Source organism: Ranitomeya imitator, chromosome 5 (assembly GCF_032444005.1).
Source record: "Ranitomeya imitator isolate aRanImi1 chromosome 5, aRanImi1.pri, whole genome shotgun sequence".
NCBI classification, from domain to species: domain Eukaryota; kingdom Metazoa; phylum Chordata; class Amphibia; order Anura; family Dendrobatidae; genus Ranitomeya; species Ranitomeya imitator.
The window spans coordinates 313,108,958-313,123,484 of NC_091286.1; the positions used below are offsets into that span (position 1 = coordinate 313,108,958).

At 44.3% G+C, this 14,527-nt stretch overlaps 1 protein-coding gene across 2 annotated transcripts in view; it reads left to right on the forward strand.

Moving 5' to 3' along the window:
- Window positions 1–14,527, forward strand: part of MCHR2 (melanin concentrating hormone receptor 2) — a 597,452-nt gene that overhangs the window by 225,860 nt on the left and 357,065 nt on the right. For both annotated transcript variants that reach the window (XM_069767992.1, XM_069767991.1), the window contains exon 2: window positions 2,693–2,888. In XM_069767992.1, coding sequence (XP_069624093.1) covers window positions 2,693–2,888 — 196 coding nt within the window. The remainder of the gene's footprint in view (window positions 1–2,692; window positions 2,889–14,527) is intronic.

The window sequence follows — 14,527 nt, forward strand, 5'->3', positions numbered from 1 at the left end:
TTTATGTGGAGCATCTATGGGGCACAGTGAACGGTGCAGAGCACCGTATAAGGCACAGCTAGGGGGCACAATGAACGGTGCAGAGCACCGTATAAGGCACAGCTAGGGGGCACAATGAACGGTGCAGAGCAACGTATAAGGCACAGCTAGGGGGCACAATGAACGGTGCAGAGCACCGTATAAGGCACAGCTAGGGGGCACAATGAACGGTGCAGAGCACCGTATAAGGCACAGCTAGGGGGCACAGTGAACGGTGCAGAGCACCGTATATGGCACAGCTAGGGGGCACAATGAACGGTGCAGAGCACCGTATATGGCACAGCTATGGGGCACAGTGAACGGTGCAGAGCACTGTATATGGCACAGCTAGGGGGCACAGTGAACGGTGCAGAGCACTATATGGGGCACAGCTATGGGGAAATATGAATGGTGTAGAGCACTATATGGCACAGCTATGGGGAAATAATGATCTATTTTTATTTTTGAAATTCACCGGTAAATGCTGCATTTCCACCCTAGGCTTATACTCGAATCAATAAGTTTTCCCAGTTTTTTGTGGCAAAATTAGGGGGGTCGGCTTATACTCGGGTCGGCTTATACTCGAGTATATACGGTAACTTACTAGGAAAGAAAGGGTTTATTTGTTTATTTTCATTCTGATATTTGTGTCCCATTGACTTGCATTGGTTTTCGGTATCGGAATCAGCGATATCCGATATTTTTTGGGTACCGGTCCGATCCGATATTTCCCAATATCGGAAGGTATTGCTTAGCAATAGTTGTCATTATGATTTAAAACAGAAAACACAGTATTTTGACAATAAGTGGCTTCGCCCAATCACTAACCGTCCATGAGTGGAGAAAAAGTTTTGGTGTTATTATTCATATGCTATGAAAAAAAGGTAAAGAAAGCAAACATTCTGCTGGGGTATGTAAACTTTTGAGCTCATCTCTATATGATGTTCCAGTGTATGATGGGCCCCAAATAATGCTCCATATATAATGGGTCCCATTTGATGTCTCCATATATTGCTCCAAACATAAAAAAATTAAATTGGTAAATCAAAGACTAAGTGGTGATATTATTTTAATGTATAAATATATGAGGGGACAGTACAAAGATCGTTTTGATGATCTTTTTAATCATAGACCTGAGACAGGGGCAAAGGGGCATTCTCTATGTCCGGTGGAAAGAAGGTTTAAGCATAATAACAGACGTGGTTTCTTTACTGTAAGAGCAGTGAGACTATGGAACTCTCTGACGTATGATGTTGTAATGAGTGATTCTTTTCTAAAATTTAAGAGGGGACTGGATACTTTTCTTGAAAAGTATAATGATACAGGTTATATAAACTAGATTCCTTGATAGGGTGTTGATCCAGTGAACTAGTCTGATTGCCGTCTGTGGAGTCGGGAAGAAATTTTGTCCCAATGTGGAGCTTACTCTTTGCCACATGAGTTTTTTTTGCCTTCCTCTGGATCAACACGTTAGGGCATGTTAGGTTAGGCTATGGGTTGAACTTGATGAACTTACAATCTTCCTTCAACCTTAATAAGTATGTTACTATGTTACCATGTTACTCACCTCTCCTTGCTGTTCGCTGCTATCTCCGGACAGCGTCGACGTCTTCCAGCTCACTGTACTGTGACTGTTCAGAGCAGAAAGCAGCACAGCAGTGATGTTGCCACTCCCTCTGACCTGAAGCGTCACAGTTAGGAGATGCGGAAGATGCCGCAGTGGTGGAACATGGAGAGGTAAGTATTGCAAGAATCGGCGCCCTGAGCACGTGGGGAGGGCAGTCGGCACAGGCACGAGCCCCTATAGACAAGGGGAAAAAAGATAATAAACTGGTCCCAAATAGATGCAAACAATATACTTTATTATTAAAACAGGGATTAAAGAGAATCTGTCACCCCAAAATTGTCCTATAAGGTAAGGCTTCCGGCTGTAGATAAGCCCACAATGTCACCTGAAAGATAAGGAAAACAGGTTATATTATACTCACCCAGGGGCAGTCCAGGTGCGGTGCGGTCCGGTCCGATGGACGTCATCCTATGAAGACGGGAGGCGTTGGACCCGGGCCGTAATGCCCATCGGATGGGACCGCACCAGGAACGCCCCTGAGTGAGTATAATCTAACTTGTTTTTCTTATCTTTCATAACATCCGAGGCTTATCTACAGCATTACAGAATGCTGTAGAAAAGCCCCTGATGCCGGTGGCCTTAGCTTATAGGCCAATTTTGGGGTGACAGATTCCCTTTAACAGCTGGTGATGGGAGAGAGCAAATTATATTATAATGTATTACATATGACAAATTTCATGCTGCAACAAAGGGAGGACCAAACACCTGGGCAAATGGTTAAATGGAATATATTACTTCACCCTATTTATACAAATCACCTAATAGACATATGTGTCATAATAATGCTGGGTGTATGGTCAGAGTCAAACCCTGCATCCGATAGGGGAAATGCCACTGAGAAATGGCATCCATAGGTTACCATACAATAGCCAAGTGGAAACAAATATTGAGATGATCATTACCTATGTGAAATGCAGACCACTGCCCAGAAAGATGTGCACCTTCATTAAATGCAAATTTGTTGCCCACTGGGGATAAGAAGAGCTATTTTTATAAAGAATTCAGAGTGAACTTAATATATATATATATTTTTTATTATTGTTGCAGATCACAGTAGCACAATGAGTGGATTCCAAATAACATCTTGGAATAGTACTGGAAAATTATCAAATGAATCATGGACTATGAGAAATGAATATTATCTCATCAATACTGCAGAAACTGTTATCCTCCCTTCCTTTATTGGAATTATCTGTTCAACAGGATTAGTGGGAAATATTTTAGTATTGATCACTGTTATAAGGTAAGCAACAAAAATTGCTATGAAGCCACGACATTTGTTTGGTACAGAAAATAGTACAGAATAACTTACTAAATTTTCTCGGGCATTTTCTGAAAGCATCCAGTATGGAGGTGCTAAACTACTAATACGAAAGTGAAATTTTGATCCTTGTAACTACAGGAGAGATGATCTTGCTGTTGGTTATTCTGATTTTCCAAATAGTTTATATAGCCCAAAATCTCAATACTGCAAAGCGTGTAATTGCCATGAAAATAGGTATAAAATTTCTCTATTTTGAGCTCTTTAACCCCTTAGTGACAGAGCCAAATTTTTGAAATCAGACCAGTGTCATATTATGTGGCAATAACGCTGCAAAGCTTCAACAAATCCCAGTGATTTTGAAAATGTTTTTTCGTGACACATTATATTTTATGATAATGGTAAATTTAGGTCAATATGTTTTGTGTTTATTTATAAAAATATCAAAAATTTGAGAAAAATGTTAAAAAATTAGCAATTTTCAAAGTTTGAATAATTAGCCCTTTAACCCCTTCATGACCCAGCCTATTTTGACCTTAAAGACCTTGCCGTTTTTTGCAATTCTGACCAGTGTCCCTTTATGAGGTAATAACTCAGGAACGCTCCATTGGATCCTAGCGGTTCTAAGATTGTTTTTTCGTGACATATTGGGCTTCATGTTAGTGGTAAATTTAGGTCAATAAATTCTGCGTTTATTTGTGATAAAAATGGAAATTTGGCGAAAATTTTGAAAATTTTGCAATTTTCACATTTTGAATTTTTATTCTGTTAAACCAGAGAGTTATGTGACACAAAATAGTTAATAAATAACATTTCCCACATGTATACTTTACATCAGCACAATTTTGGAAACAAAATTTTTTTTTGCTAGGAAGTTATAAGGGTTAAAATTTGACCAGCGATTTCTCATTTTTACAACGAAATTTACAAAACCATTTTTTTTAGGGACCACCTCACATTTGAAGTCAGTTTAAGGGGTCTATGTGGCTGAAAATACCCAAAAGTGACACCATTCTAAAAACTGCACCCCTCAAGGTACTCAAAACCACATTCAAGAAGTTTATTAACCCTTCAGGTGCTTCACAGCAGCAGAAGCAACATGGAAGGAAAAAATGAACATTTAACTTTTTAGTCACAAAAATTATCTTTTAGCAACAATTTTTTTATTTTCCCAATGGTAAAAGGAGAAACTGAACCACAAAAGTTGTTGTCCAATTTGTCCTGAGTACGCTGATACCTCATAAGTGGAGGTAAACCACTGTTTGGGCGCACGGCAGGGCTTGGAAGGGAAGGAGCGCCATTGGACTTTTTGAATGAAAAATTGGCTCCACTCTTTAGCGGACACCATGTCAAGTTTGGAGAGCCCCGTGTGCCTAAAAATTGGAGCTCCCCCACAAGTGACCCCATTTTGGAAACTAGACGCCCCAAGGAACTTATCTAGATGCCCAGTGAGCACTTTAAACCCTCAGGTGCTTCACAAATTGATCTGTAAAAATGAAAAAGTACTTTTTTTTCACAAAAAAAATTCCTTTCGCATCAATGTTTTCATTTTCACATGGGCAATAGGATAAAATGTATCATAAAATTTGTTGGGCAATTTCTCCCGAGTACACTGATACCTCACATGTGGGGGTAAACCACTGTTTGGGCACTCGGCAGGGCTCGGAAGGGAAGGTGCGCCATTTGACTTTTTGAATGGAAAATTAGCTCCAATTGTTAGCGGACACCATGTCGCGTTTGGAGAGCCCCTGTGTGCCTAAACATTGGAGATCCCCCAGAAATGACCCCATTTTGGAAACTAGACCCCCAATGGAACTAATCTAGATGTGTGGTGAGGACTTTGAACCCCCAAGTGCTTCACAGAAGTTTATAACGCAGAGCCATGAAAATAAATAAAAAAAATTATTTTCTCAAAAATGATCTTTTAGCCTGCAATTTTTTATTTTCCCAAGGGTAACAGGAGAAATTTGACCCCAAAAGTTGTTGTCCAGTTTCTCCTGAGTACGCTGATACCCCATATGTGGGGGTAAACCACTGTTTGGGCACATGCCGGGGATCGGAAGTGAAGTAGTGACGTTTTGATATGCAGACTTTGATGGAATGCTCTGTGGGCGTCATGTTGCGTTTGCAGAGCCCCTGATGTGGCTTAACAGTAGAAACCACCCACAAGTGACCCCATTTTGGAAACTAGACCCCGAAAGGAACTTATCTAGATGTGTGGTGAGCACTTTGAACCCCCAAGTGCTTCACAGAAGTTTATAATGCAGAGCCGTGAAAATAATAAATACGTTTTCTTTTCTCAAAAATAATTATTTAGCCCAGAATTTTTTAATTTTCCCAAGGGTAACAGGAGAAATTTGACCCCAATATTTGTTGTCCAGTTTCTCCTGAGTACGGTAATACCCCATATGTGGGGGTAAACTACTGTTTGGGCACATGCCGGGGTTCGGAATTGAAGTAGTGATGTTTTGAAATGCAGACTTTGATGGAATGCTCTGCGGGCGTCACGTTGCGTTTGCAGAGCCCCTGATGTGGCTAAACATTAGAAACCCCCCACAAGTGACCCTATTTTGGAAACTAGACCTCAAGGTACTCAAAACCACATTCAAGAAGTTTATTAACCCTTCAGGTGCTTCACAGCAGCAGAAGCAACATGGAAGGAAAAAATGAACATTTAACTTTTTAGTCACAAAAATTATCTTTTAGCAACAATTTTTTTATTTTCCCAATGGTAAAAGGAGAAACTGAACCACGAAAGTTGTTGTCCAATTTGTCCTGAGTACGCTGATACCTCATAAGTGGAGGTAAACCACTGTTTGGGCGCACGGCAGGGCTTGGAAGGGAAGGAGCACCATTGGACTTTTTGAATGAAAAATTGGCTCCACTCTTTAGCGGACACCATGTCAAGTTTGGAGAGCCCCGTGTGCCTAAAAATTGGAGCTCCCCCACAAGTGACCCCATTTTGGAAACTAGACGCCCCAAGGAACTTATCTAGATGCCCAGTGAGCACTTTAAACCCTCAGGTGCTTCACAAATTGATCTGTAAAAATGAAAAAGTACTTTTTTTTCACAAAAAAAATTCCTTTCGCCTCAATGTTTTCATTTTCCTATGGGCAATAGGATAAAATGTATCATAAAATTTGTTGGGCAATTTCTCCCGAGTACACTGATACCTCACATGTGGGTAAACCACTGTTTGGGCACTCGGCAGGGCTCGGAAGGGAAGGCGCGCCATTTGACTTTTTGAATGGAAAATTAGCTCCAATTATTAGCGGACACCATGTCGCGTTTGGAGAGCCCCTGTGTGCCTAAACATTGGAGCTCCCCCACAAGTGACCCCATTTTGGAAACTAAACCCCCCAAGGAACTTATCTAGATGCATATTGAGCACTTTAAACCCCCAGGTGCTTCACAGAAGTTTATAACGCAGAGCCATGAAAATAAAAAATATTTTTTCTTTCCTCAAAAATGATTTTTAGCCTGGAATTTCCTATTTTGCCAAGGGTAATAGGAGAAATTGGACCACAAATATTGTTGTCCAGTTTGTCCTGAGTACGATTATACCCCATATGTGGGGGTAAACCACTGTTTGGGCGCACGGCAGGGCTCGGAAGGGAAGGCACGCCATTTGGCTTTTTAAATGGAAAATTAGCTCCAATCATTAGCGGACACCATGTCACGTTTGGAGAGCCCCTGTGTGCCTAAACATTGGAGATCCCCCAGAAATGACCCCATTTTGGAAACTAGACCCCCAATGGAACTAATCTAGATGTGTGGTGAGGACTTTGAACCCCCAAGTGCTTCACAGAAGTTTATAACGCAGACCCATGAAAATAAATAAAAAAAATTATTTTCTCAAAAATGATCTTTTAGCCTGCAATTTTTTATTTTCCCAAGGGTAACAGGAGAAATTTGACCCCAAAAGTTGTTGTCCAGTTTCTCCTGAGTACGCTGATACCCCATATGTGGGGGTAAACCACTGTTTGGGCACATGCCGGGGATCGGAAGTGAAGTAGTGACGTTTTGAAATGCAGACTTTGATGGAATGCTCTGTGGGCGTCATGTTGCGTTTGCAGAGCCCCTGATGTGGCTTAACAGTAGAAACCACCCACAAGTGACCCCATTTTGGAAACTAGACCCCGAAAGGAACTTATCTAGATGTGTGGTGAGCACTTTGAACCCCCAAGTGCTTCACAGAAGTTTATTATGCAGAGCCGTGAAAATAATAAATACGTTTTCTTTCCTCAAAAATAATTATTTAGCCCAGAATTTTTTAATTTTCCCAAGGGTAACAGGAGAAATTTGACCCCAATATTTGTTGTCCAGTTTCTCCTGAGTACGGTAATACCCCACATGTGGGGGTAAACTACTGTTTGGGCACATGCCGGGGCTCGGAATTGAAGTAGTGATGTTTTGAAATGCAGACTTTGATGGAATGCTCTGCGGGCGTCACGTTGCGTTTGCAGAGCCCCTGATGTGGCTAAACATTAGAAACCCCCCACAAGTGACCCTATTTTGGAAACTAGACCCCGAAAGGAACTTATCTAGATGTGCGGTGAGCACTTTAAACCCCCAAGTGCTTCACAGAAGTTTATAATGCAGAGCCGGGAAAATAATAAATACGTTTTCTTTCCTCAAAAATAATTATTTAGCCCAGAATTTTTTAATTTTCCCAAGGGTAACATGAGAAATTTGACCGCAATATTTGTTGTCCAGTTTCTCCTGAGTACGGTAATACCCCATATGTGGGGGTAAACTACTGTTTTGGCACATGCCGGGGCTCGGAATTGAAGTAGTGATGTTTTGAAATGCAGACTTTGATGGAATGCTCTGCGGGCGTCACGTTGCGTTTGCAGAGCCCCTGATGTGGCTAAACATTAGAAACCCCCCACAAGTGACCCTATTTTGGAAACTAGACCCCGAAAGGAGCTTATCTAGATGTGCGGTGAGCACTTTAAACCCCCAAGTGCTTCATAGAAGTTTATAATGCAGAGACGGGAAAATAATAAATACGTTTTTTTTCCTCAAAAATAATTATTTAGCCCAGAATTTTTTATTTTCCCAAGGGTTACAGGAGAAATTGGACCCCAAAAGTTGTTGACCAGTTTCTCCTGAGTACGCTGATACCCCATGTGTGGAGGTAAACCACTGTTTGGGCGCACGTCGGGGCTCAGAAGGGAAGTAGTGACTTTTGAAATGCAGACTTTGATGGAATGGTCTGCGGACATCACGTTGCGTTTGCAGAGCCCCTGGTGTACCTAAACAGTAGAAACCCCCCACAAGTGACCCCATTTTAGAAACTAGACCCCCAAGGAACTTATCTAGATATGTGGTGAGCACTTTGAACCCCCAAGTGCTTCACAGATGTTTACAACGCAGAGCCGTGAAAATAAAAAATCATTTTTCTTTTCTCAAAAATGATGTTTTAGCAAGCAATTTTTTATTTTCACAAGGGTAACAGGAGAAATTAGACCCCAGTAATTGTTGCGCAGTTTATCCTGAGTATGCTGGTACCCCATATGTGGGGGTAAACCACTGTTTGGGCACACGTCGGGGCTCGGACTTGAGGGAGCACCATTTGACTTTTTGAATACGAGATTGGCTGGAATCAATGGTGGCGCCTGTTGTGAGTTCTGTTTTTGGGCTCCCTCTGGTGGTTACTGATGGTACTGGGTGACTTGTCTTTCCTGGGTTTCTGGGTTCCACCTGTTCCATCAGCATATGGGAGTTTCCTATTTAACCTGGCTTTGCTGGCATTTCCTCGCCGGTTATCAATGTATCCAGTGTGTCTTGTTACCTCTGCTCCCTGCTCCTAGAACCTTCTGGACAAGCTAAGTTTGGATTTTCCTGTTTTGTGTTTTGCTTAATTTGGTTTTTAGTCCAGCCTGCAGATATGTGATTCTCTGCTGCTGGTTGCTCTAGTGGGCTGAAATTGCTTTTCATGTACCATGAGTTGGCACATGAGTTCAAGTAATTTCAGGATGGTTTTTTGAAGGGTTTTTCGCTGACCGCGCAGTTCACTTTTGTATCCTCTGCTATCTAGCTTTAGCGGGCCTCATTTTGCGGAAACTGTTTTCATACTACGTATGTGCTTTCCTCTCATTTCACCGTCATTATATGTGGGGGGCTGCTATTTGCTGTGGGGTATTTCTCTGGAGGCAAGAGAGGTCTGTGTTTCTTCTGATAGGGGAAGTTAGATCTTCGGCTGGAGCGAGACGTCTAGGATCATCGTAGGCACGTTCCCCGGCTACTTTTATTTGTGTGTTAGGTTCAGGGTCGCGGTCAGCTCAGGTTCCATCGCCCTAGAGCTTGTTTGTATCTGTGCTTGTCCTTTTTGTGATCCCCTGCCATTGGGATCATGACAGGCGCCATGTTGCGTTTGGAGACCCCTGATGTGCCTAAACAGTGGTAACCCCTCAATTCTACCTCCAACACTAACCCCAACACACCCCTAACTCTAACCCCAACTGTAGCCATAACCCTAATCACACCCCTAACCACAACCCTAATTCCAAAACTAACCCTAAGGCTATGTGCCCACGTTGTGGATTCGTGTGAGATTTTTCAGCATCATTTTTGAAAAATCCACGGGTAAAAGGCACTGCGTTTTACCTGCGGATTTTCCGCGGATTTCCAGTGTTTTTTGTGCGGATTTCACCTGCGGATTCCTATTGAGGAACAGGTGTAAAACGCTGCGGAATCTGCACAAAGAATTGACATGCTGCGGAAAATACAACGCAGCATTTCCGCGTGGTATTTTCCGCACCATGGGCACAGCGGATTTGGTTTTCCATAGGTTTACATGGTACTGTAAACCTGATGGAACACTGCTGCGAATCCGCAGTGGCCAATCCGCTGCGGATCCACAGCCAAATCCGCACCGTGTGCACATAGCCTAATTCTAAAGGTATGTGCACACGCTGCGGAAAACGCTGCGGATCCGCAGCAGTTTCCCATGAGTTTACAGTTCAATGTAAACCTATGGAAAACAAAAATCGCTGTACACATGCTGCGGAAAAACTGCACGGAAACGCAGCGGTTTACATTCCGCAGCATGTCACTTCTTTGTGCGGATTCCGCAGCGGTTTTACAACTGCTCTAATAGAAAATCGCAGTTGTAAAACCGCAGTGAAATGCGCAGAAAAAACGCGGTAAATCCGCCATAAATCCGCAGTGGTTTAGCACTGCGGATTTATCAAATCCGCAGCGGAAAAATCCGCAGAGGACCAGAATATGTGTGCACATACCGAATCCCTAACCCTAGCCCTAACCCTAACCCTACCCCTAACCCTACCCTTAACCCTACCCCTAACCCTACCCCTAACCCTACCCCTAGCCCTACCCCTAACCTTAACCCTACCCCTAACCCTAACCCTAACCCTATTCTAACATTAGTGGGAAAAAAAAATTCTTTATTTTTTTATTGTCCCTACCTATGGGGGTGACAAAGGGGGGGGTCATTTATTATTTTTTTTATTTTGATCACTGAGATATAATCTATCTCAGTGATCAAAATGCACTTTGGAACGAATCTGCCGGCCGGCAGATTCGGCGGGCGCACTGCGCATGCGCCCGCCATTTTGGAAGATGGCGGCGCCCAGGGAGAAGATGGACGGACCCCGGCAGGATTGGTAAGTATGATGGGGTGGGGGGGAGCATGGGGGGGGGATCGGAGCATGGGGGATGGATCGGAGCACGGGAGGGGTGGAACGGAGCACGGGGGGGTGGAACGGAGCACGGGCGGCTGGAACGGAGCACGGGGGTGGAACGGAGCACGGGGGGTGGATCGGAGTGCAGGGGGGGTGATTGGAGCACGGGGGGGTGATTGGAGCACGGGGGGAGCGGACAAGGGCACAGGGGGGAGCGGAGCACAGGACGGATGGGAGGCGGAGCAGTGTACCGGACAGATCGGGGGGCTGGGGGGGCGATTGGTGGGGTGGGGTGGGGGCACATTAGTGTTTCCAGCCATGGCCGATGATATTGCAGCATCGGCCATGGCTGGATTGTAATATTTCACCAGTTATAATAGGTGAAATATTACAAATCGCTCTGATTGGCAGTTTCACTTTCAACAGCCAATCAGAGCGATCGTAGCCACGGGGGGGGGGGAGGTGAAGCCACCCCCCCCTGGGCTAAACTACCACTTCTCCTGTCCCTGCAGGCCGGGTGAAATGGGAGTTAACCCTTTCACCCGATCTGCAGGGACGCGATCTTTCCATGACGCCACATAGGCGTCATGGGTCGGATTGGCACCGACTTTCATGATGCCTACGTGGCGTCAAAGGTCGGGAAGGGGTTAATCCAGATGTTCATACCACAGCAAACCATTAATAAATAACATTTCCCTCATGTTGTCTTTACATCAGCACCATTTGTAAAATGTTCTTTTATTTTGTTAGCATTTTAGGAGATTTAAAAATGTACCAGCAAATTTTCATTTTTTCAAGGAAATTTACAACATTTATTTTTTTAGGGACTTATCCATGTTTGAAGTGACTTTAGGTGTCTCATATATTGGGAAACCCCCAAACATGATACCATTTTAAAAACAGCACCCCCTGACATATTGAAAACTGCTTTCAGTTAGTTTTTTAACCCTTCAGGTGCTTTACAGGAATTAATGCAAAGTGGTATGACAGAAATGAAAATGTATATTTTTACAACCTAAATGTCAGTAACTTCTGAACAGGTTACAACAGCCGATAGACTCCAAGGCCGCTATTTGGTCATGAATTACCATCGCAAACATCAGGACCACACTATCATGATCTGAGGGCACCAACTGGGATAAAGAGGAAGCTCCCACACTCTGTTAACCATATATATTGATGTAGTCACTATTGACAGCAGCATCTAAAGGGTTAAAAAGATATGGATGGTGCCAACATTGATCGTGGCTGATACAGCAAGCTGTCAGCTATAGTGTCCAGCTGACAGCTGCTGGATCGTCACCTGTATGGGGAGGCTGTTCTCTTATATCTCAGGTCAGTTAAAAGACGTATTGGCTGTCATTAAGGGGTTAAAGCGAACCTGTACACAGGATTTTGCTAAGTAAACTACTGACATTGGCAGGTTGGCTGTTATGACCTGGTGGTCAGGACAATAATGGACCTGGAGGTTAAGAGCACACGGAATGACCTGATAGTTACTGATAATATAGGACGAGCTCTGGGACGTGGGAATTCTTCTGACCGCAATCCCTAATCCTATCAACCACACTAGAAATAGCCGTGGATTGCTCCTAACGCTCCCTATGCCACTCGGCACAGCCTAAGGAACTAGCTAGCCCTAAAGATAGAAAAATAAAGCCTACCATGCCTCAGAGAAATTCCCCAAAGGAAAAGGCAGCCCCCCACGTATAATGACTGTGAGTAAAGATGAAAATACAAACACAGAGATGAAATAGATCAAGCAAAGTGAGGCCCGACTTACTGAACAGACTGAGGATAGGAAAGGTAGCTTTGCGGTCAGCACAAAAACCTACAAAAAGACCACGCAGAGGGCGCAAAAAGACCCTCCGCACCGACTCACGGTACGGAGGCATTCCCTCTGTGTCCCAGAGCTTCCAGCAAGCAAGACAACAATCCAAAAAGCAAGCTGGACAGAAAAATAGCAAACCAGAGAAAAACAAGCAGTCACTTAGCTTCTGCTGGGAAGACAGGTCACAAGAACGATCCAGGAGTGAACTAGACCAATACTGGAACATTGACAGGTGGCATGGAGCAAAGATCTAAGTGGAGTTAAATAGAGGAGCCAGCTAACGAATTAACCTCGTCACCTGTGGAAGGAAACTCAGAAACACCCACAGCCACCAGAGAAAGTCCATGGACAGAACCAGCCGAAGTACCATTCATGACCACAGGAGGGAGCCTGACAACTGAATTCACAACAGTACCCCCCCCTTGAGGAGGAGTCACCGAACCCTCACCAGAGCCCCCAGGCCGACCAGGACGAGCCAAATGAAAGGCACGAACCAGATCGGCAGCATGAACATCAGAGGCAAAAACCCAGGAGTTATCTTCCTGACCATAACCCTTCCACTTGACCAGGTACTGGAGTTTCTGTCTCAAAATACGAGAATCCTAAATCTTCTCCACCACATACTCCAACTCTCCCTCAACCAACAACGGGGCAGGAGGATCAATGGATGGAACCACAGGCGCCACGTATCTCCGCAACAACGACCTATGGAACACATTATGGATAGCAAAAGAAGCAGGAAGGGCCAAACGAAATGACACAGGATTGATAACCTCAGAAATCTTATACGGACCAATGAAACGAGGCTTAAACTTAGGAGCGGAAACCTTCATAGGAACATAACGAGACGACAACCAAACCAAATCCCCAACACGAAGTCGGGGACCCACACAACGCCGGCGGTTAGCGAAACGTTGAGCCTTCTCCTGGGACAATGTCAAATTGTCCACCACATGAGTCCAAATCTGCTGTAACCTATCCACCACAGTATCTACACCAGGACAGTCCGAAGACTCAACCTGCCCTGAAGAGAAACGCGGATGGAAACCAGAATTGCAAAAAAACGGCGAAACCAAAGTAGCCGAGCTGGTCCGATTATTAAGGGCGAACTCAGCCAACGGCAAAAAGGACACCCAATCATCCTGATCAGCAGAAACAAAGCATCTCAGATATGTTTCCAAAGTCTGATTAGTTCGTTCGGTTTCGCCATTTGTCTGAGGATGGAAAGCCGAGGAAAAAGACAAATCAATGCCCATCCTAGCACAAAAAGATCGCCAAAACCTCGAAACAAACTGGGAACCTCTGTCAGAAACGATGTTCTCTGGGATACCATGTAAACGAACCACATGCTGGAAAAATAATGGCACCAAATCAGAGGAGGAAGGTAATTTAGACAAAGGTACCAAATGGACCATCTTAGAAAAGCGATCACAAACCACCCAAATGACCGACATCTTTTGAGAGACGGGGAGATCCGAAATAAAATCCATAGAAATATGCGTCCAGGGCCTCTTCGGGACCGGCAAGGGCAAAAGCAACCCACTGGCACGAGAACAGCAGGGCTTAGCCCGAGCACAAGTCCCACAGGACTGCACAAAAGAACGCACATCCCGTGACAAAGACGGCCACCAAAAGGATCTAGCCACCAAATCTCTGGTACCAAAGATTCCAGGATGCCCAGCCAACACTGAACAATGAATCTCAGAGATAACTCTACTAGTCCATCTATCAGGGACAAACAGTTTCTCTGCTGGGCAACGGTTAGGTCTATCAGCCTGAAATTTTTGCAGCACCCGCCGCAAATCAGGGGAGATGGCAGACAAAATTACCCCCTCTTTGAGAATACCCGCCGTCTCAGGAACACCCGGAGAGTCAGGCACAAAACTCCTTGACAGGGCATCAGCCTTCACATTCTTAGAGCCCGGAAGGTACGAAACCACAAAATCAAAATGGGAGAAAAATAACGACCATCGAGCCTGTCTCGGATTCAACCGTTTGGCAGACTCAAGATAAGTCAAATTCTTGTGATCTGTCAAGACCACCACGCGATGCTTGGCTCCTTCAAGCCAATGACGCCACTCCTCGAATGCCCACTTCATGGCCAACAACTCTCGATTACCAACATCATAATTGCGCTCAGC